The 23,977-nt window shown below is 39.6% G+C and overlaps 2 protein-coding genes across 2 annotated transcripts; one reads left to right on the top strand and one right to left on the bottom strand.

Moving 5' to 3' along the window:
* Positions 1–2,083: 2,083 nt before the first annotated feature.
* On the top strand, positions 2,084–22,384 carry LOC105388937 (multidrug resistance protein homolog 49). Its single transcript, XM_048631638.1, has 25 exons — positions 2,084–2,208; positions 9,788–9,839; positions 10,752–10,948; positions 11,376–11,520; positions 13,441–13,541; positions 13,924–14,095; positions 14,592–14,716; positions 15,099–15,294; positions 15,620–15,844; positions 16,067–16,253; positions 16,464–16,606; positions 16,872–17,080; positions 17,206–17,300; positions 17,547–17,705; positions 17,914–18,014; positions 18,253–18,393; positions 18,695–18,877; positions 19,084–19,287; positions 19,518–19,647; positions 19,935–20,130; positions 20,289–20,451; positions 20,800–20,994; positions 21,236–21,445; positions 21,639–21,894; positions 22,092–22,384. The coding sequence occupies exons 1-25, from the start codon at positions 2,186–2,188 to the stop codon at positions 22,178–22,180; spliced, it is 3,897 nt and encodes a 1,298-aa protein (XP_048487595.1). The 5' UTR covers positions 2,084–2,185; the 3' UTR covers positions 22,181–22,384.
* A 566-nt stretch (positions 22,385–22,950) lies between these two features.
* LOC105388934 (39S ribosomal protein L52, mitochondrial) lies at positions 22,951–23,956 on the bottom strand. Its single transcript, XM_048631691.1, has 3 exons — positions 23,816–23,956; positions 23,584–23,732; positions 22,951–23,202 (listed from the first exon to the last, which is right to left on the bottom strand). The coding sequence occupies exons 1-3, from the start codon at positions 23,862–23,864 to the stop codon at positions 23,017–23,019; spliced, it is 384 nt and encodes a 127-aa protein (XP_048487648.1). The 5' UTR covers positions 23,865–23,956; the 3' UTR covers positions 22,951–23,016.
* Between the last annotated feature and the right edge of the window lie 21 nt (positions 23,957–23,977).

The raw sequence follows: 23,977 nt of genomic DNA, 5'->3' as shown, positions 1-23,977 counted from the left end.
TAAAATACGCCGAGAGAGCACTTTAATGAAAAATCTAACGATTTCAGCCAGTTAAATATTATGGTTGTCCATTTTATACTGTCTATGGGTAAGAGTGGGCCGTACTTTATTAACTGGGTAATAAGATTTAAAGTCGGAATACTTTTATACTTACCGTAAATAATTTTCCTCAAAGAGGGGTTGATTACAACCCCAATTTACCTCTTTAATTAAATTATACTGAGTAACATTGAGGAGGCGTAAAAATGGAAAGGTTAATGAAATGAAATGTTTTTAAGGTCCCATATCTCAAAAACAAAAACATGACTCCTTTTTAGGGTTCCGTAGCCAAAATGGCAAAAACGGAACCCTTATAGTTTCGTCATATCCGTCTGTCCGTCTGTCCGTCTGTCCGTCTGTCCGTCTGTCCGTCTGTCACAGCCGATTTACTCGGAAACTATAAGTACTACAGTGATGAAATTTGATGGGAATATGTGTTGTATGAACCGCTACAAAAATATGACACTAAATAGTAAAAAAAAGAATTGGGGGTGGGGCCCCCCATACATGTAACTGAGGGATGAATTTTTTTTTTTCGATGTACATACCCGTGTGGGGTATCAATGGAAAGGTCTTTTAAAATGATATAAAGTTTTCTAAAAAACATTTTTCTTATAGTGAACGGTTTTTGAGATATCAGCTCTCAAAGTCGTAAAAAGTATGTCCCCCCCCCTCTATTTTTATAACTACGTTGTATAAAATTCTAAAAAAAATAGAGGTGATGCATGCTAATTAACTCTTTCAACGATTTTTGGTTTGATCAAAGTATCTCTTATAGTTTTTGAGATAGGTTGATTTAACTGTAATATTATATTTGCTGCTACGGAACCCTTTGTGCGCGAGCCCGACTCGCACTTGGCCGGTTTTTTTTTTAAGATCACTTTGGTGTCCGTCTCTTTTGTCTGTCCTTTCTGTTAAGATTTTAGATATACAGAATATTGCAAATGTGGCAAAAAAGACAATAATGGTGACTCTGAATAACTTCTGTTCTATTTTTTTTCTCCAGCATTGAATTATTCACAGAGTGAAAATAATCTTAACTATTTTTTTTATTTAAAACACAACCAAACGGCTGTTAATTCTAAAACTAACCACCATTTGTTATGATTATGACTATGATCCAATATTATCGGGAAGGCTAGACTTTAAATAAATTCACTAAATTGAGTACTAACCGCAACATGTGAGTGGACACGGACAATATAGTTTAGCCCAGATACCGCCATTATTGACGTGGTTAGCTAGCTGAAATACTGCAATCCTGAAATTTTGGACAATGAGCTGGAATATTTTGATGCACAACGATAATAAATAGGTTGGCTGAAGGCTTATTAAATTTTGGATTGCTATTACATAGGTAGTTTTATACGAAGAACCTTTCTATGGAGTACCTATGGTCTCAATAATAACTGGTTGCTTATCGATATGAATGTCGTTCTGCCTGTCTGCTGTTACATATTTTGAAAAGTATTATAATATTATATTGTTTAACATGACGATTTTCCTGTTAATTCAAAACACATAATATCACAGGCACGTTTAAGCCACTGATCGCCTGTATCTATTTAATAAAAAGTAGAGTTTAATTTTAATATTTTAATGGCATACTTATTATGTATTATAATGCCAATTACTGTATCATAGATTATAGGTATGGTTAAAGAACATGTGTCTTAAAAGATCCCGACGAATTGAGAACCTCCTCCTTTTTTTGAAGTCGGTTAAAAAGCCTACCTAATCCTACTGCAAATCCTAAAATTATTTGCTCTAAAATCTGTAAGCAAAAGTTCCTACAAGTGGAATATGAAATGCCACGATGTACCTACCAATTTTCTTCCTAATACAACACAAAAATCAAGGTTAGGTAATGATAATTGCGAGAGAGCTAACAATTTTTCCAAGGTCACATCTGGTAAGTTCGGTATAATTATACCTAGTAATTATTTTAAACGCGAGACTCCTTTTGTAATGGTATTTTATGTAAATTAAGTACTTGCGTGAAAATATTCTTTCAGTGTAAAATTCAGTAAGTGTGTCTTTTCTCAAATGTTACAGTTAAGCATGTGCGGTAGTGCGATTAACTTCGCTGTTTCATGTTGTTTTTAAGATTGTGGTTTCATAAATAGATCTGTTGGATTTTGTTATAATGTTGGACAAAAGGTTCAAAAGGTAAGTGTGTGTATATCGCGTGTGCTTGATTCCCTAATAAAATCCATATACATCCTTTAAAATCGTGTCAATTGCGAGATCATTGTGTTTTTTATCTCGGCGGTAATTTTAACTCAATAGATTTAGTGAAATATGCAATATTTCTGAAGAAAGATACAATTCATTGTGTTTTCTCTAAGAAAAAAGGTAAAATTAAGTATTATTAATGAGTTTTATGACATATTTATCCCATTAAAAAACACATGTCGGTGTTTGCCCTAGATTATTAATATACGTACGGACAAGGTGGAGTGGAAGTGCAAAAAAACGACTCGCCAAATAACACCCCACTTCTACCCCTTCTAAAGTTGAACTTAACAGTTTGGTAGTAAACATAATGCGAATGGTGTTTTGCCTAGTTTTGTTGGTAGGTATATAAATATTATTGTTAATCTAAGGTGTTTGCTCTGTTTACGCTTACGTTCAAGTTAAATACCTAAGTATATTAGAGGTACATTTATGTTAGCATGTTATAATATTAAAACTGTAGTTCCAACGGCGACGGTAGATGAATTAAGTTGTAGGTAGGTACTTATGTTTATTTACGAGTATTTATGACAAAATTCGCATCAGATAATTTTATATTTCCACGCCGAATCAATGTATTTTATGTAAGTACACTTCTTCTTGGCGTCCTATGACCCCCCCGTGGGGCAAAGGGCAGACACAACGGTTCTCCATATCTGTCTGTCGACGGCAGCGAGCTTCACCTCGGACCACGTCATCTCCGCGTCCTGCATCTCCGCATCGATTGAACGGCGCCATGTTTGTTTAGGGCGGCCTCGCTTACGCTTGCCCTGCGGATTCCAGTCAAGAGCCTGTCTTGGAATGTGATTTTGGTCTCTACGCAGGGTATGGCCGATCCAACTCCATTTGCGCCGTTTTATTTGCAAACCAACAGGATCTTCGTGGCATCTCTTCCAGAGGTCTACATTCGATATCGTGTTGGGCCAGAAGATCTTCAGGATCTGTCGGAGGCAGCGGTTGATGAATACTTGAAGCTTCTGTGTTAGGGTCTTCGTAGTCTTCCAGGTTTCGCATCCGTATAGCAGTACAGATTTCACGTTGGTGTTGAATATTTTGAGTTTCACTCTACGAGAGAGGTGTTTTGACTGCCATACGGAGCGCAGACACGCAAATGCGCCTTTAGCCTTGTCGATACGGGAGCTGACATCTAAATCAGTGCCACCATCGCCTGCCACAACGCTACCTAGGTAAGTGAACCGTGATACCATCTCCACTTCTTCGGTTCCTACGAGAATCGCGTTATCTACGTGGTCGCCGGTTCTTAGGTATTTGGTCTTTCCGACATTAATTTTTAGGCCAGCTTTGGCAGACTCCGATTTAAGCACGTCTAGCCTGTTCTGAATGTCAGATTGATGGTTGCTCAGGAGACATAGATCATCCGCATAATCCAGGTCTTGCAGATTACCAACTGGTTCCCAATCTATGCCTTGGTGGACTTGTTCATTGACGCGCAGCATTATCCCATCAAGGACAACGAGGAAAAGCAAAGGTGACAGAAGACAACCTTGTCGCACTCCCGCAGAAACCTCTATTGGATCTGATATGAGGCCATCGTGACAGACTCTACACGAGTAGTTATGGTACATGGCCTTCACCAGATTAATTATTTTGGTGGGGACACCAACTTCTTCCAGGCGGCTCCAGATGGCGGACCAATGCAATGTGTCAAACGCTTTTTCAAAATCGACGAACAGCGCGTGGATTTCATTTTGGAATTCCGAGGCTTGTTCGAGGATAATACGCAGCGTATTGATTTGGTCCGTACATGATCTTCCTGGTCTGAATCCTGCTTGTTCGTTACGGATGAGTGGCTCCACCGCTTTTGAAAGGCGGTCCAAGATAATTTTACTGAGGACTTTTGAGGGGATTGGTAAAAGTGTTATTCCTCTCCAATGGGGGCTAACGCGTGTGAATTTGCCGCTAGGGGCGCTGGTGTCGACTCAGGTCAAGTGACATATTACTTTTCATATAATTTGTTTGGCGCGCTTCGTGATAAATTGTATTTTCGTTCATTTCCCTGTTGAAAAGTGATCTCTTTTTGCAAAATTATCGCAAATATGGATTATTTGTCGTTGAAAGCTGAATAATTAAGGAAAAGAGGCGCAAAAATAAGCAGTCTCAAAGAGCAGCTAATTCCGAGGTTAGTTTGTTTACTGTTTACAAACTTATTTTTTACGAAGTGTATGCTTGTTTGCTTAGGTAACAGCTATGTTTTTTCTTTTTACAGACACCAAGACTATGACCGTAACAGTAACTTGGTTGGAAACGTAGAGGACAGCATCATACGAGTACAAAAAAATGATTCAGTGTATACTTACTGTTGAGTGGCCTTCAGAAACTTTGTATAGCAGTGTGAACACTAATAATTAAACTCCAGATCTAGATATTGTCACCAATGAGTACTTTGGAATTTATGTACAATGTATACCATCGCTCTTACGGTTAATTAAAACATCGTGATAAAACCTGCACATCTAGATTTTCGAACCCACCAACCTGCAGAGGACCAGCGTGGTAGGAAATGGTCCAAGCTTAGGAGTGGAGTTTAGACCTTAAGGCGATATGCACAAAGGCTCCATTCGAGTGAGCCAGGTGCAGATACTGACACTCACACAAATAATAGAATACTTAGTATACTATACTACCATTATTTAGTTTCAACTAACAACTCAACCAGCATTCATTGTGTGGATTACTAATGTGTTATATTTTTTGTATAGCAGTGTGTTTAAACGGAAAGGATAAATAAAAGTTAAATCAGTGTGTAATTCTTTTATTTTTATTGTATTTATTAAATGCCTAATCCTTATTTACATTATGTTCTTTCTGAAATTGGTTATAATGATTTTCACATAAGTACACGAGATTGTCGGATAATAATTATTTCACAAGCCACTGTTTTAGAACAGTTTTATCACTTGTTAACATAAGTCCTCCTTTTCTTTCCGAACATAACGGATCTACACTACATTGCGGCATAGTAACTCGATGTGATGATAGTTATTTTATAATTAATAAGCTTATAAGATTCAAAATTTTAAAACTTTATTTCGCGCCAATTTGATACAGTCTCCTTTGATAAGTTTGACAGCTATGGTACCTCTTGACCTAGGTCGACAGTGGCGCCAACTGGTGAGCAAAAAAACGGTAGTCCCCATTGCAGCACTTGCTTAGGTCACCTTTTTTCGGTACTGTTATTAAAAGTCCAGTTCGCCATTCTTCAGGGATAAGTTCTTGATCCCAGATATCAGACAGCAGAGGGGTAAGCATGTTTACTGCAGATGAAATGTCTGATTTCAGCATTTCTGAAGCTATTAAGTCAGAACCGGGTGCTTTTCCGTCTTTGAGTGTCCTGATCGCGCTATGGATCTCGGTAGCTGAGGGTGGGTCTGTGCTTATATCCAGTTTATTTGATATGCCTGCCAGTGGCTGCGGGTCCTGTAGGTTATCGTTACTTATAGAGCTCAAGAATACCTCAGTGAAATGCTCCCGCCAGCGCAACAATTGGCCTTCAGCTGTCGTAATAAGGTCTCCAGCCTTCGACCGCAATGGACGTTTCTTTGGACGGTTTTTACCTGCCAGTGTTTTAGTAGCATTGTAAAGATCTCTCATGTCACCTCTTTTAGCTGCTGCCTCGGCAGTATCTGCGATCTTATCTGCCCACTCACGTTTGTCCCTACGTACACTGCGGTAGATCTTTTTGCGCAGGTATTTATATTCTAGTCGCAGGTGTTGCAGTGTGCTATCTGAGGGGGCTGCAACATTTTTTTCCTTGAGGAGTTTTCTTTGTCGTATAAGGTCCCAGGAACGATCTGATATCCAATCTTCCCTTGCGTGAGCTTTGTGGCCAAGAATTTTGGAGCTGGTTTCGTTATAGACCATTTTCATTTGGTTCCACTCCACATTTATGTCTTGACCAGGGTGCTTCATGTTCTCGTACTGTTTGCGAAGCTCGATCTTAAACTCAGCTTGGGTTTCTTTGCTTCTTAGTCGTTGCACATCGTATCTTTTCCCAACTTTTCCCACTGAGGGCCTGTGGGGGGTCGCAACTTTGAGGCGTACCTGTGCAACTACAAGTTCATGGTCACTGTCGATATCCGCGCCTCGGCGATTTCTTACGTCCAACAGCGAGCCACGCCACCTTGCACTTATTGCTATGTGGTCAAACTGTGCTCTTATCAGGCCTGCAGGATGTGTCCAAGTATATTTGTGGCAATCTTTGTGTGGGAATAGTGAGCCTCCTATCACTAGGTTGTGGTTGCTGCACATTTCTACGAACATTTGCCCATTCTCATTCTTGACACCAAGTCCGTGTGAGCCCATGCATTTTTCAAAGTTCTTGTTATCCGATCCTATTCTGGCGTTAAGGTCACCGAGGAGTATGACAATATCTTGGGTCTTTATTTCGCTCAATGATTTCGTAAGCAAGCTGTAGAAATCTTCCTTTGCTTGCGTATCTGCGACATTTGTTGGAGCGTAGCAGATGATCACGGAGATCTTACGGGCTCGGGAATTAAAGCGCGCTACGGCAAGCCGTTCTGAGATAGGTCTCCAGTCAATCAGGCTCTTTTTGGCTTCCTTGGATAGAAGAAATCCAACACCGTATTCACTGGTGTCATTCTCGTCTTCTTTACCAGAGAACAAGAGAGTGCAGCCTTGAGGTGCCTGAACTTCACCGAAACCGTTTCTGCGCACTTCTGTTAGCCCGAGAAAGAGCAGGTTATATCTAAGTAGATTATCTTCCGCTTGAGCAAGTCTACTATCATCCCTAAGTGTCCTTACGTTCCAGAAGCCAATCTTAGTCCGTTTTTTCATGCCAATGGTCGTCGTTTTTAAATCAGTCCGGTTTATCCCATTTGTGTCTGTTTCTTTAATCATTTTAATTCAGATAAGTAGGTGATTAGCCCGCTGTACCCTAGTCTGCTGATGGGGCTGCCATCTCTGGTCCACAGACTGACCCATTTTATATCGGGTATGTTCCCTGCTCTGGTTGTCCAGTTTTAAGGCGCTGGAGACTCGCCTTTCGACCACCTCCGTTTGGTTACTGCAACAGTGAGTGGTGACACTCACGAGTGCAATGTTGCAGCACTTCTAGGGGCCACGACGGGGACGTAGGTCGGTGGTCTGGCTGGCTCTACTTGTTTGAACCCTTGTCACCCCGGGTAGTAGACGGCGTTTCTCGGCACTTTATAGACACTCAACCTACCAGTAGGATGAGTATCACCGAGACCGTTACCAGCCATAGGCAAGTACCAATGTTGGTACAAGGGTCGCATGTTACAACCCCCCCATGTAAGTACACACGGCAACGTTAAATGGTTGGCAGGGCACACTAACGTAGGTAGTGTATGTGTGTGTCGGCGACGTCGACGTAATTATTTAGTTCTGGGAAACCCACACATGGATATTGTAAGCATGTAGTTGTGCCAGTGACAATGATTCATTGTTTTTATGATATGAAGCAAAATTTTGCAAGGCATTGTAATAGGTTAAATGGCTCAGTTGGTATGATACAAGACATACACTAAGCGGTATGGTGGTTCAAATCCCACTGAACTTACAATATTCCTTTTTTGTTTTTTTTTATAGATTTAATTTATTTTTAACATGGTTAATAATTGTATTGTAGTATATACGAATAAAAGCAACACAGAAAGTAAATGAAACAAGTTATTAAGTGTTAAAATTACCAAATTTATTCTTGCCGTAACATAAACATTAAGGAGTTACGTTTTTGTTGTTTTTCGTTTTAAAACATAGTTGTAGTTTATATTAATGAGGAAAATTTTCAATTATCTGTTTTAAATCATAATAAACATCAGAAAAGCATGGACTGGCTGTTTTACTAAAGTAAATAGGCAAGTCATTAGTTATATGAATCAACATGTTAATTAGCTAGAAATAAGATAACTTATTCCAACCTCAGTAACAATAACATCATTAACACATTGGCTTACCCATAATTGTAAATAATAATAAGTATTTAACAAAATAACTAAAATCTTATACAAATGGAAAAATAAAAATTACTGAGCTTACCCCAATAACTATAATTTTCGCCACTTTTTCGCCATAATATCTTACGTCCATCCTTGTCTGACTTAAAGGACTTTTCATAACTAAATATCACCACATTGTTGCACCAATCAAAGTTTAAAATAGTCAGTCGCAAAACGCACTCTTTTTGACGATGCTGACCGGTTAGAGCAATTTTCTTCGTCGGCCTCCGACACCGCAACCCAGCAGCACGCAAGTGAACCCGTACGGTTTGTAGGGCTAGATCATGTGTTGTGGCCGTAGAACGGGTGCTGCAGAACGGATCAACGCTATGTGCAGCTACTATTTCTCGATGGCGTGGTGATGCATCCGTATAGACGACTACTGTCTACATGTCCCGAATCTGTGTATCGGTGAACCCATAATTAAACAGTTCTCCTCTGCAAACAAAAAAAAACAAATACTTAGCTTATACAAATACAAATATTCTAACAGTCAAATAAAATATTTGCAATTCTTTGTTACTTACCGTTAAACGTCTTGCGATTTCACTAATTGTAATGTTTTGTTCATATAAATACGATTATCTCCGCCTTTTTGAACATGGTTAAGTGACTTTCCATGCTTTCCATAGTGACTGCGAAGAGTAATTAATTAAATTGACAAATCACAAAGTGAATCACTTTGCAGACGCAGAGGTGAATTGACACTAAAACTAATAACAAATTTCGTTACTTCATATTGTATGAGGGTAGAATGGTTTTAATTCTCAAATGAAGAACGAATCATATATTTTTGGCGAAGAGAAATAGTCGACAGCTACGCAGCTTGTAGTCATTTGTCAGTTTCAAATATATTAATTTTATACTCAATATTAGTTTAAATTAACGCAAAATTTGAATTAAGTTAAATAAAAATAACCATCCGTGGACTCGAACTCACGACCTATATTTCATTAGTCTAACATTCTACCAATGAGCTACGAAGTCTATAGACACAGGCAGTGAAATTTTGCTTCACATCAATTTTAAAACTATTTCACTAACACTACCGGTTGATATTCTTATGTCACAGCTGGTATACGGGCGTTTGCCTACGCGCAAACTCGTTTGTGCTGTTGTGTGTGTGTGTGTGGTTTGTTACTGGTGTGTAAACCGATTTCTGCGTTTATGCACACATAGACAACGTTAGTGTGCACACATACACTACGTTAGTGTGCCCTGCCAACCATTTGACGTTGCCGTGTGTACACCATTTGAAATGTTATGATTGATACTTATAATTACTTTGTAATTTTACAAAGATACATAATTTAAACAGATACTTCAAAACTTACCTACTACACTGGCGAGTAATGAAAAGTTCCACTCACAAAATGCCGATACCAAAATGGCCCTAATTTCGAGTGTATAACCATAGACAATAATACTATACGTGTGATTTTGGTGCCTTGAGCTTTTTTTCTCAGACTCCTGGCATAGAATCTGCTTTAAAAGTTATCATTATCAAATTCTAGTTTCAGGAAGAAGAAACCCGAAGCCCAAAAGACTATTAGTTACTTCCAAATTGTAAGTACCCAATATTTATGATTAGATTACCTATCCATAATACCTATACTTACATAAACACACTCGATTTATTTACACTCACGGACAATGAAAAGTTTCCACTGCGAAAAACACCAATTTACTCATAAACGGAAAAGGCTAAATTAAGCTTTCTGCAACATTGAAGTACATTTAACAGAGCATCAGGATTACTAACTAGGTATAAACGGTAATATTTTGTTCAAATGTTAAAAGTAATGTTTGAAAAAATTAGGGTTGTTTGGTATCGGCATTTTGTGAGTGGAACTATTTCATTGCCCGTGAGTGTATTTAATATACAAACGCGATGACGATAACACAGCTAATCATAACTTCATCATCAATAAAAAATATTTTTAATGTTTTTGTCCAGTTTTATATTTCTACGAAATTTACACACACAGACTTTACAGGCGAACATTGTGCCTACTGGAAACGCAGCCTCAGCCGAAGCGAATATTGGAAGAAAAGATAGATAATATAACTCATTTCATTCATTTATTTATTGAACAAAAAATTACACAAAAATATACAATATGCCTAATACAAGCAGCAGGAATCCATTAAAGGTTTAAGAGCTACTAATAAATAATTTAATATTTTACTCTTAATAGTAAAATATTTTTATAGCACATGCATTATGTAACAAGGTATATTAGTAATTAGCTAGTAGTTATCACTTATGGTAGGTATTCAGTTATTCATCATTATAAGTTAAGTTAACACAATTCAGTTATTAGATAGTAATACATAAACATAAACTAGATAATTCTTTATTGCACACAAACAGAAATTACAAAAGGAAATGCACAACATAGACAGTATAATTGGCGGCGTTATTACTAAGAGCAATTTCTAAGAGAAGATAGTGATTAACAAACCTTTCCTTCACAGTTCCGCTATGCGACGTGGATCGAACTTCTGGCCACAATATTCGGGGTTATACTGGGCTTCCTGAGCGCTGTAGGGGTAGCCTTCAGTCTGATGCTCTATGGAGAGACCAGAAACTCACTGGTCGATAGGACATCGTTCCAAGAACGAACGTCAAATGCTCTGCCACTGATGGCGTTGATGGGTGGAGGCAGAGTCTTGTGAGTATACATTGATAATATCTACTTTCATCATCATTATTGTTATTAGCCCATAATCGTCCATTGCTGAACATAGGCCTCTCTTGGAGCGCCACAATAGGACAGATGTCTTTCTCATCCACTGTGGGCTACCTATCTGAGGTCTTTGGTCCAGCGTTGAGGGGTCCCACTTTACACTTGCATGTTCCTAACTAATCGTCAATATGGCCGTATTGTCATGTCCAGTGGCTAAATTTTCAGAGCTATAATATACCTCCCATTCCACGGGGAAAGACATCTGATACAAACAAAAACTACCCTTATTCGAATGTAATAAGGGTTCTATAAGATGTCATTCCCTGTGGAATGGGATATAGGTAGATTAGGTCGGCCAAATTGACTCTTTTCTGAATCGATCATTCAGTGAAGTCCCGCATTTCATCCGTAGAACCAACGCCAGCAATGAAGAGAACATGCGAGCCCTAAAGGAGGACGCCGTGGCGCTGGCGTCGGGCATGACCGGCATGGCCGTGTTGTGTCTGCTGGTTGCTGTGTTGTCCGTCAAGCTGGTCATTTGGAGCGCTTTGCGGCAGGTAAGACTCTACAGTACCTACCTTTACTCCTTTTTTTAATAGATGAGTACCTACTGAGTATGTCTCTTCCACACTTACATTTGTTAGGACCAATAGGAACGCAGCAATAAATTACGTGGATAAATAGCAAAGCAGTAAAGTTTCGGTACTCACGGTTAAAAAAAGACTATCGCAACTAATGCCTAGTTTCACCATAGTCTGTCAGATCATTAACACCCCTGTTACATTGTAATGTCATCGATTATATGTCATCTCCATATTAAATTCCTATAACAGATGTGTCAAAAGTTAACAACTAGGTAATACCTTGTTATGATCTAACAGAGTATGGTGAAACTGAGGCTTATTGTGTTTATTTTTAATTTTAAAATACACCACCATCATCGATAACTAATACCTCTTTACGTACGTACAAGGCGGGCGAGATAACTAGACACCTGGGTTAAATAACATTTGTCTTTTGTACTGAGTGCAAAAAAAGTAATATCGATATTACCAAATTCTTCTTTCTTTTTCTTCCTCTTTGCTATCAGTATTTTTATAATTAAGCTCGGCTAGAAAAATCATAAACCTGGCGAGGTTTATGATTGATACTGCGCAGTTTTAATGGAAATAATTTTATAAAGAAAATTGTTGCGAGAACGTAAACATAATGGCTCCACTACACGTCTGCGGATGCATCTGCAGACGTACGCGAAAGCATCCGCAGACAAATCTCTACAGCGACCACACGTCTGTTGATTGGTCAGTCTTGAGTTCAATATCGGCAGACGCTACTCGCAAACATGGACATCGAAACCGCTGCCGTCGCAGCTATTTATGTGTTTAGTACTTTTAACTACTACTTGAGTTTGCATCGCATTCGAGTTATCAAGAAGAAGTGGAGAAGAAACGATGCTGGACTCACTGACTGAGGCGTCCGCGGACGTGTAGTGGCGTTATAATTATAATACACATGTAGCGCTCCGGTAAAAACACACAACAAAAACCTGACTTTTGTTATATTGTAATAAAATATATAAATATTTGTTTATATAAGTATTCAAGTTGATAACTATACTTGTTAAAGTAGTAACAAAAAAGTATACGATAAAAAATATTTATTGGTAGTCGTCCGATAATTCTTCGATAAAATTGCGACGGACTTATGCTAACGCTACAAAAGGACGAGAGCGGGGCCTCGCGCGGGGAAGCGGGGGAGGGTTAGATTTTTGGGCCAGGTGTCTAGAAACTTTGCGCGGGTTGTATATCCAAACAATAAACTCCAAAGGAAAAACAATACAAATGAGTTTTCGTTTCGCAAATTACTTTTCATTCATTGATATTCCATGACGATGTGATGGCGAAGCTTCGGTTATTTTGAACACATAGTTATGTTAATTAACATACAGGCCAAAAACATAAACATTCACTGGCGTGGTGTTAGTTAGTGATGTTATGTACTTACAGTCTTTGGTAAAAACCTACTAAACCCTCACATAGTAACAATGCTATCTAAAAGGGGTCAGGTTCTTTTCCCCCGGCCGTACATACCTGTTACTGTTACCAGATTTAGCTAGCATACCTACCTCCAATGCCGCTCTAAAACTGCATGGGGAGTGCGAGTATGTACTCTGTTCGAGTAACTAGTGGCGAAAAAACGCGAATTGGTATGGCGTGGCGTGTTATTGTATTTTTGACATTTCCTTATGTCTGGTAAGTAAAGTTGGTTTTCCTTTGCAGTCATCAAATATGTATGGGATTTCGAATGTCAAAAAACCAATAATATAATGGACAGAGTATAGCGGTATACACTGCGGTAGCTTCGCGCCATACAAATTATAGTAGATTTTCACTGCTCGATCGGTTTAAGACCCTTTACCTATATACACTTGGCCATTAGATCCGTATGTTTTGAAGTTTTATTATTTATTATTTCAGCTCCAGCGAATACGAATGTTGTTCTTGAATGCCGTTCTTCGTCAAGACATGGCGTGGTACGACACGGACACCTCATTCAACTTGGCTTCTAGAATGTCAGAGTAAGTTATTTTATACCCTTCATTTAATTAATAAAATGTATTTTTTATTCACACACTAGCTTTTTTCGAGGGCTTCCTATGTGTTATCGCAATCACAACGAAGAAATTGCGATTTAATTTGCATAGTAGACGAAGTAGGTGTGACGTCGATACGATCTTAGCTACTCTATAGGAAAGTCGAATCGTTTTTTCAATTCTTACATCATGCATACTGCTGCCGCTGCTCGGGTTCGTTATCGACGTGGATAAACCTCACTTTATCGCGATTCATTATAAATACGGCGCTGTAATTTTCGAAAAGAACGAACAAACTTTACCGACGACGTCGATAACAAACCTCGCGACCGCTAGCTCCAAAATATCTCACAAACCACTCCGTCAGGGACTTCCAGAAGCTCCGCTCGGGCATGGGCGAGAAGCTGACGGTGATCTCCAACTACGTGGGCAGCGCCGTCATCTGCCTGTCGCAGGCGCTGCCGCTGGGCTGGCAGCTGGCGCTGGTGTGCATGTGCATGGTGCCTGTGACATTTGCATCCAGTATTTTGCTTAGTCGGGTGAGTGGATGATCCGTCTTAGCGTAATGGAGGTTTTACAGTTAGGTCCACTTATCGCTGCCATACGTACCTATCGCACCAAATATAAGTACTTATGTCATAAATATACGGAGAAATGGCGATTGAGTGGACGCACTTGTGTGAATTACTGTCCTAAGAAAACTGAATGCAATGCGACCGTTGCGTACGGTAGGTACTTAAAGGTGGACGTTTATTAATTTTAAAACGTTATATTTACTGCCAATCTTTGGCAGACAAAAACCGTCCTAAGTTTAGCGTAACCGTCCTAAGCAAGTCTCAGCGAACAAAACTGAAACGAGAAGGTAAACATAGCATAACAGTAACTTAAACGTCGAGGAAAGAGTAGTGAGGGTCTTACAAGATCATAAAAGGCAGTACACGATTATTAGCTCATTGTCATTTGTAAAAAAGTCTTTAACCCATCCAGCATACCTATGTACTTAGTTAAGTAATAATAAGTATGTTATAATTCCAGTATCAAACGCTTTCATCGATGAAGGAAATGAACATGTTCAGTAAAGCTGGCAAGCTGGCGGAAGAGATCCTCAAGTCCATTAGGACAGTGAAGGCGTTCGGCGGAGAACAGAAAAGTTTGGAGAGGTAAGTCATAACATTATCGAAGACAATAGGAATCTTAAATTAATCCAAAACACTCCTGAAATTGTCCTGGAACTTCTAATGCAGAATATTTGGTAGTGGATCGGCTACCTGTCTCAGATGTTACCGGCTGCGATGCCAGTGTTACTTCCAAAGAGTAGTAATTATAGGTAGATACCTCCATGCATGAAGATCATGACCGTGTAACTGAACTATGTAATATAAATAAGCTGATGATGATTATCGTTGTTTAAAGACTTTAGCAACTAACATACCGGAACCTTTTAATCTCTACATATCTAGACCCAAATACACAGCATATTGAAGAAATGTTTAGCTGTAGTCGAGACTGAGTGTTGCTAAACTTTAGACCATACAATTCCAGGTACCAATCACTGCTACTCCCAGCTGCAGCGTGCGGTGAGAAGCGTGGAGTGTACAACGGCATCGGGACCTCCTTCAACTGGTTCCTGGCTTACTCCGTCAATTACATCTGCATCTTCTACGGCACCGGCCTCGTTCTGAACGACATGAACAAACCGGCGAGCGAACGGCAGTATTCTGTTGGGAACCTTTTTGGTGTAAGTATAGTTATATTCGTAATATCTGGAAATGTTGGTTCTGCTGCCCTAGAGTAGAGTAGACAATCAGGCGTATTACCGTAAAATAATCAATATTAAATACATCAGCTTTCTGCAAGATCGTTAACATATCATTTCAGCCTACCTAAATTATAAACATTAACCCTATACGAAGCCTTTTCGTCACTTATATCCCATTACACGGGGAAAGACATCTATTCTGATAACAAAAACTACCCTTACTCGAAGGTAATAAGGGTTCTGTTAGATGTCTTTCCCGTGGAATGGGATAACTATCATGACACAAAAAACTCTTCATTTACAGATTCTCTTCAGTGTCTACATAGGGATACAGTCTATCACATTCTGCGTACCCCACATGTCATCATTCACCGACGCTAAGGCGGCAGCCACCAATATCTTCAAACTTATAGATCAAAAGCCACAAATTGACTGTTTAAGCACGGGTGGACTAAAACCAAGAAATCTCAAGGGGGACATTTTGCTAGAAAAGGTCAAGTTTAGCTATCCTTCTCGCCCTAATGTTAAGGTAAGTGAAATGCTTAGTTATTTATGAACAATCTAGGTAATCAATCCAGAAGTCCTAGCCACCTTGTGCAAGACACGCACGCCAAGACGTTCCAAAGTCGCTTTGGTCACGTCTTCACGTACGCGTCTTGCGCCCCGTGCTAGGCGGTGTTAGTAAGAAAAGGGCTTTTAACTTAGGTACTTACAATAAATATTGTAATCCGCCCATTAATGGTAATTTCAGATCCTGAAAGAATTTTCTTTGCACATTAAGCCTGGAGAAAACGTGGCTATTGTTGGATCATCTGGATGTGGAAAGTCAACCATTCTGCAGCTGATACAAAGACTGTACGACCCAGAGTCGGGAGAAGTGAAGCTGGATGGAAGGTGCGTCAAGAAGTTTAATTTGGGATGGCTGCGATCCAGCATAGGTATTTTCTGCTATTCTTATTGATCGTGGTGTTACCAATCCAATTAGTTGACCATGTCGACATGATTGTTCATAAATATGCATATGTCGGAACATCAGAAATGAGAGGAGGTTCTTGTGAGCGATCGACCGATCCGTCGGCCATGGGAGTGGGAGTACCTGGTTATAAATCGAGAAGATTAGCAAATGTACATGTTTACGTATGTTTTAGGAATTGTTGGACAAGAGCCCGTTCTGTTTCGCGGGACTATTCGTGAGAATATAATGATTGGTGACCCCGACGCGACCCAGGAGCAAGTTGAGGCAGTGGCGAAGATTGCGTTTGCGCACGGCTTCATAGTCAACTTGAGTAATGTAAGTTTAACCCTTAATAAGTCATGGAAATTTAAAAAAAACCATTGGTTTTCGCCCGTAACTCGAGGTACTAGAGTTCAAAATAAGGTGAGAATTATTTTCCCTTTGTCTCAGGTCATGAAGGGCCATGGAAAGGGAATTTCGCAAATTACCTCTTGCTGTGAGGTCCACATTTAGAATGTCCTCCATGAAAAAGATAGCGACTGTAAAATTTAAGCTAAGGAAGCCAAAAGACCTGAACAAACATATCATTTTCAATCACCAGGGCTACGAAACCTTGATCGGTGAACGCGGAACCAGTCTATCAGGAGGTCAGAAGCAGCGGATTGCTATAGCGAGGGCGTTGCTTCGAGATCCAGCTATTCTCCTTCTGGACGAAGCCACATCTGCCCTGGACCCTCAGTCAGAGAAAATGGTCCAGGTAGCCTTGGACAAAGCCAGCCAGGGACGCACTACTGTCAGCGTCTCTCACAGGTAAGATCCATAAGATAGAGAATCTGTATTGCAATATTTATTTGATAAGCGAACAAAAATAAACCACCGTATTCAATCTGGGATATCGGCTAAGCGTGAAAAATTCAAATGACTTGTTGTTTTAGATTATCTACAATAGTTAATGCCGATCGTATCGTTTGCATGGATCAAGGCACCATTGTGGAAATGGGAACACATGAAGAACTGATGAACAAACAAGGTAGGTTGGTCAGACTTAATATTTTCCCATTGACGTCCTCGTTTTATCGTCACACCACAAAAAATTGGCAAATGGGATATTGGTTCACATCACACCGTGTTTTTTCTGGAATTGGATTGTCTCCACATCGCTTGGGAAAATGTCACAGCAATATGGAATAAAAACAGCCATAGCATAGCAAAGTTAGATAGGTATGTTAGCTAAGTACGATTAAAGATAATTATCTAAAATGTATTAAATTCGCAGGGATATATTGGAAGTTGGTAACTACCGGTAAGGAAACGAAGGAGCCGGATATAATTGAAAATGTGATGGAAGATAAGAAACCCGCCGAGTTAGCCGCGAGAGAAGATCGGAAACGACACTCCAGTAGAAAAACCGTGAGAAACATTTCTATGCGGAGAGGTAGGTACTTGTGTCTTATTTTCATTAGTATTTAAATAACAAAGCTAGAAAACTTGAAGCTAGAGAAATATTATCATTGTATTCTTTCAGGCGCCAAAAATAACTTATGGCATGCAGTGCGTGCGTGCTAGGCCTCTGTTGATCAAATGGCCATAAAGTTAATATAGTAGGTTCTATAGCAATCCATATAATTTTAATATTTTTCCAGATTCCTTCGATTTCGCTCCTGGTCCCCGTTATTCGATATCGTCGTCGATGGCAGCTGAGGAGGTTGAAGTGGAAGATGTGGATGAATACGAGGATGAAGAAGTAAGATTGTTTCCTTTTCCATGGGACATCCCATAAGTTACATTCCAAGTGACACTTTCGGTAATTACCGACCGTTCGTCCCGTCATTCCCTCCGGAAAACTTGTACTTTGCTCTTTCAACCTTGTACGAAATTCAAAAGAACTCATTGCTAACTACATGCATCGTGAAAGACCTCTCCACCGAATGTCGAATAGATGGCTACATAATACCTATTACACTATATTTTTTTCCAAACAGCCAATACCAGAAGTCAGCAGTTGGGACATACTAAAGCAGAATCTTCCCGAATGGCACTTGATACTGATTGGGTGTATAGCTGCTTTCGTATTAGGTGCATGCTTCCCAGTTATGTCCATTGTTATGGGATACATTGTTTTGGTAAGAATGATAATAAACACATTTTCTTTATGTAGCATGTTAAATGTTTCTAATAAATGATGTATGAAATTTTAACAGCAGGGTTAACCAAAGGATCCATAACGCTCTGATCGCATGATTCAAGGAATTTTGTATGTGGTGTTTTCGATCGTTTAGTAGAGGCTTATCATTAGTTAATAATCGTACCTACATAATTAACCAATCTGTCTATGTCGGTACGTTGGCCAGTATAGGAACACTTTGTTACTCTTCTTTCTTAGCGATCCAAGTTCATCTCCATCTATCGTCTCCTTCAATACAGATCTTCAGTAACCACGACGCCGAAGTCGTTTCCAGAGAAGCTAATTTCTACGCTGGTCTCCTGCTCCTCAACGCACTGGTCTCAGCCGGGTGCACCTGCCTCCAGAGTGTCATCTTTACCAAGACGGGCTTGAAGATGACCACTAGACTACGCGTCGCCTACTTCAAGAGCTTGCTTAATCAGGTATTTCTGGAGAGTACCTATTTGGAAACTTTTTTCTTTTTATAAATTATGCTTTGAAAGCATGAATGAATTAATCGCATCTGCATCACAGCCAGCCTGGAGTACCCTGTATCACGGGATACGCAGCGCCTACTGGGGAACTCAGTTTTTAAGGGAAGAGAAACACATGCTTTTCACATTAAGTAAATTGAGCTTTTTATTACCAGGAAATGGGATACTACGACAGACAGTCCAACACCGTGGGGACACTCTGCAATCGTCTGAGCAACGATGTGGCCGAGGTGAAGGGGGCTACTGGACTAAGAATCGGCCTGATACTGCAAGGGTTCAGCTCACTGTTCATCGGGCTAGTTATCGGGTTTATCTACAGTTGGAAGATCAGTCTTGTTGGGTGCGCCATGTTGCCTATGGTAAGTAATGTAAATATACTCTGTCCAACTTATTAATGGTTTTTTGACATTCGAAATCCTATACATACCTATTTGATGACTGCAAATGAAAACCAACTTTACTTACCAGACATAAGCGAACGTCAAAAACCTATCAATAAGATGGACCTCAGATGGACAGAGTAGTTATAGTTGCTGATTTGTATTTTAAATATTGAACTTTTAATATTGATGTATTAATAATTCCGCAGTTGGTTGGAAGTGTTTGGCTAGAAGGTGTGATCTCGAAGAAATCTGTGCTGAAGGAGAGAGCTATAATGGAGACGTTCTCGGGCCTCGCCACTGAAGCAGTGGTCAGCATCAGGACAGTGCAGAGTTTAGGTGAGATATCAAGGAGTAAAACGTAGCGTGGGATACCCGCCAGTCTGTTGGATCTTAGAACGGTAGTTGTTGGATGAGGCAGCGAGGATATAAGTTTTGTACAAGAGACATATTGGCGGAAGACGATAATGATGGCCTAACAATATGTTATTATTAAAAACAGAAGCAAGAAACCATAGAAAAAATCTATTAGATAAAGATTAAATTCACAAAAGCTTTTTGGAAAGACCAGAAAATTTAGGTAACCTACCCAAACCCGTAAATAATTTTTCATTTCTACTTTCCAGCTGTAGAAAACATATTCCTAAAGAAGCTTTCAGCTTCAATGGATTTGGCAACGGAGGAACTGGCGGTCCAGAACAGATGGAGAGGTGTGGTCTACGGGACTAGCATATATGCGCCTTTCCTATGCTTCATGTCTACATCATGCTATGGAATGTTCCTAGTGGCAGACGAAGGATTGCAGTATAATCATGTTTTAATGTGAGTATTAAAGAGAAAAAATGTAGTCACTTAGAACAACCAAAGAAATCCTTTGTAAAATGGATTGCCTGGAGTGTTAGCTGACTTTCATAACTTGTTTATTTTCGCCTTATGTATATTATTACTTATTTTTAATGCCTTGTTCACTATTATTTTAGAGTTACTGTTTCCATAATGTACGGGGCTTACATACTGGGAGCATCATTGATCCACGCCCCTAACTTCAACTCAGCAAGGGCATGTGGAGCCAGAATTATTGCAACCATCAACCGGGTTCCAAAAGTCAAGACTGCCGATGGATTGAAAGATAGGAGGGACTGGGTAAGTCAAGCTAAAAAAAACTGTGCCTGCTCGCGCATTGAATCGAAAGCAAACAACTCACAGTAACTGAACCCTCTCATTTTTCACCTCTGTAAGGAAAAAACTATTTTACTATGCTCTCCTTTTAGCCTTTCGGGCAAGCGAGCAATATTGTAGCAGTTGAAATAGAGCGAAATTCCCCGATGCGTGCTGCGTTTGGCGAACACTTTGGCCACTTTGGTCTGAAGTTTGCAGTCGAGTATGATTTTTAATAGCCAATCAGAAACCTTCCAAAATCCCATAAAATAGGGTTTCCCTTCCTTAACGGTTTTTTTTTCTGATTCGTCACTTAACCGTAAAACTTTGCAGGTTGCAACCGGAGACTACAGTTTCAACAACGTCGAGATGAGCTACCCGACCAGACCCCACCTGAAGGTGCTTCAAGGCCTGACTCTTAAAGTGGAGTCGGGGAAGACGGTAGCCCTAGTGGGAGCGTCAGGATGCGGCAAGTCCACGGTGCTGCAACTGCTGCTGCGGTTCTATGATCCAGACTCGGGGACTATAGTGAGTTTGAAGTTAAGCTTTGCAAGAATGGAGTGGAATAACAGCCAACTGTAAGGTGCTAGCTAAAAGCTTTGGTCCAGCCCTAAACGTAGGAATTGCGTCCCACAGAGAACTACTAGCTGCTTGTTAAGTTTTGGCCTTCTTTTACACAGCCCTAAACGTAGCATACCCGTTTCACAGCAATCTATTAACTGCAAGTTGTAAGCTTTATGCAAGCCCTAAACGTCCTTAAACTTTCCAGGAACTGGACAATCTGGACATAACCAAGGCCGTCACTCTGCCACGACTGCGTCGCCAGCTCGGGGTGGTGCAACAGGAGCCCACGCTGTTCGACGCGACTCTCGCAGACAACATCGCATACGGAGACAACGGAAGGGCAGTGTCGATGCAAGAGATCATTGCCGCAGCGAAAGCTGCTAATATTCACAACTTTATCGCTTCGCTGCCTAATGTGAGTGGTGTCAGCTTACGTAGGTATATACCAACGCTTGTCTCAGATGCTGAGATGACTGACTTATGCTGGAAATATGTTCCACTTCTTCTCCATTAGTATTCAAGTCCCCCCTTCATTATTTAATCTCTTACCTTCTTTCAAAAACCCCCCGTATTTCTTAGGTCTGTATTCTATAAGTATATTTTCCCAGGGCTACGACACAAACCTAGGCCCCGGTGGCGCCCAACTCTCTGGAGGTCAGAAGCAGCGCGTCTGCATCGCTCGAGCGCTGATCCGGTCGCCTCGCCTGCTGCTACTGGACGAGGCCACATCAGCTCTGGACGCATCCAGTGAAAAGGCTGTGTCTGAAGCGCTAGATGCCGCCGCTAAGGGCCGCACGTGCATTACGATTGCACATCGGCTGTCGACGATCAAGGATGCGGATTTGATTTGTGTTATTCATAAAGGTAATTGATGACTTTGTTGAGTTGATAATTAATATGAATGAACTGATAATTATGTGGTTCAATCAAATACAACTGCAGTAATAATATACCCTCTTACATTAAGTATGTATGTGAGTTTGCTTTGTGTAAGAACATGTGTGGATCTATCAGTTTCACTATAGGCCTTTACTAAGTTATTGTTATTACTTGTGTTTCAGGTAAAATAGTTGAACAGGGGACTCATGCTGAGCTCCTAAGCTTGGGCGGCCATTACTGGAAGATGAGTCAAGGACAGCCTGCAATGTAGCTTTATAAACCACAGCTACAAACTATAATAATGTGTACACAACTTTTAATTAATTCATAGTGTGAATGTGAAAATTGCTCATTGTATGTTATTCAATTTAAGTTACAATTATAATAATGTAGAAAGCCAGACTGAGCAAATAGTTTGTGATATTTAACGTGAATAATAAAGTAAGGTGATATCATTTAAATGTTTCTTTAAATATTATTCATCTATCTGCATACTGAACACAAATAGGTATGAAGTTAGTTCAATTCAATACTGAAACTGAATATCTGATTTCATAAAGAAGAATGATATCATCAGGTTCTATGATTCCTCATCATATAAGGGGCCTCATCATATTAATCACGTGAGGCTCAAAGGGGGTGGGGAGGGGGTATGGAAAACCTCACGAAACATCACGAGGGGGGAGGGGGGGGGTCTCGTTAGAAATCACGTGTGTTAATTTTTTGTCAAAAAGCGCTAAGTATTTCTGAACCGAAATTTTGAATGGCACAAAAATTTTAACAATTTGTAGTATGACCTATATTTTTTCTAGTCAAAAATTGCCTTTACATAGACTTCCAAAAAAATACACGTGATCCAGGGGGGGGAGGGGGGGTCAAAAAATGAGAAAAACGACCTCACGTGATTACTGGACGGCCCCTAATAATAATAATATGTACATCAATCATGTACATACTTACATTGAGATGTAAACCTTATTTAATCCTGGGTCAAACCTTTGACAAGTACTAAACATAGCCATAAATAAAATACCAAAATTTAATTAAAACAAATCTATTTACAGACTATGCTAATAAAATATAATGTTTGAAGAACTTACAATGTAATTATGATTTCTTCAATAAGTTCAAACCTTTAGGTTTCAAACGGTTGCCGAGGATGTTCTGTCTCTCTTGTTCTTTGGCTTTCTGGATGCTCTGTTCTCTTTCTATAGCAAAGTCAAGTTCTGCGCTCAACTCGACAATTTTAGAAGCATATCCTTGTTGTTTTATTAAACGCTTCTTTTGTTTGTGCTGAAATTGTAAATAGAATTGCTGTTAATAAGTTTAGGTTCATAGGTTTTATGATCTTTTAATTTTATGATGTACTGAAAGGTGACATATTTTATGAAAAATAGGTATTTAACCTATAGAGATTGTTTGTATGTATTGATAAAATATTATTTGTTTCATCTATCTTACACTGATGAGTCTCAGGATGAAACTGTTTGCACTGTGCCGGTACACACATCTCTTTTCCTGACGGTACATTAATTGAAATTTTAAGATAAGTAGGGACATAAGTAATACCTAACATTTGAATAGACAATCTCCTACAAAAGCTGTGTCTCTTCGAAGAATTATTAATGGCCTTAGATAGATTCGTCTTGAGCAGTTCAAAAAGGTTTTCCATACCAGAAGAGGGGTAGGCCTTCCATCCAGGAAAGTATAGTCAGGTCCATCAGTAAGAACGCTTTCAACGTTTTTATTAATGGGAAGACCTTGCTGCTCTCTGTAGCGCTTCAGGCTGAGTGCTGGTGAACAACTCAAACCCCGTGAGGCCACTGAAACGTAAAAAATATTATAAAGCAAAAGATATTATTGGTTATAAATAGAAATTTAGCGGCGATCGGTAATAGTAACTCACTTTTAGAATAAAAAGATGCGCAGAGGTGCTTTGTGATTTGGAGAGTCATTTTAACGCTTTTTAACTAGTGTTTAACAATAATTTAAAATAATAATTTACTATTGTTTTTTTTTTGTTTTGAATTTAAGGTTATGTTGAATGAATGAAGTGAAACTTTTTTTA

Source organism: Plutella xylostella, chromosome 29 (assembly GCF_932276165.1).
Source record: "Plutella xylostella chromosome 29, ilPluXylo3.1, whole genome shotgun sequence".
NCBI lineage: Eukaryota > Metazoa > Arthropoda > Insecta > Lepidoptera > Plutellidae > Plutella > Plutella xylostella.
The sequence above is the reverse complement of the archived record's forward strand: the minus strand, read 5'-3'. Positions and strand labels throughout refer to the sequence as shown.

Coding starts and splice junctions, on each gene's coding strand:
- LOC105388937 (XM_048631638.1), top strand. CDS start 2,186: ATGTTGGACAAAAGGTTCAAAAG. Junction 10,949..11,375: donor ATGGGTGGAGGCAGAGTCTT/GTGAGTATACAT, acceptor TTTCATCCGTAG/AACCAACGCCAGCAATGAAG. Junction 18,015..18,252: donor ATGAATACGAGGATGAAGAA/GTAAGATTGTTT, acceptor TTTTCCAAACAG/CCAATACCAGAAGTCAGCAG.
- LOC105388934 (XM_048631691.1), bottom strand. CDS start 23,864: ATGACTCTCCAAATCACAAAGCACCTCTGCGCATCTTTTTATTCTAAA. Junction 23,733..23,815: donor CGCATCTTTTTATTCTAAAA/GTGAGTTACTAT, acceptor TTTACGTTTCAG/TGGCCTCACGGGGTTTGAGT. Junction 23,203..23,583: donor GAAGGCCTACCCCTCTTCTG/GTATGGAAAACC, acceptor TTACAATTTCAG/CACAAACAAAAGAAGCGTTT.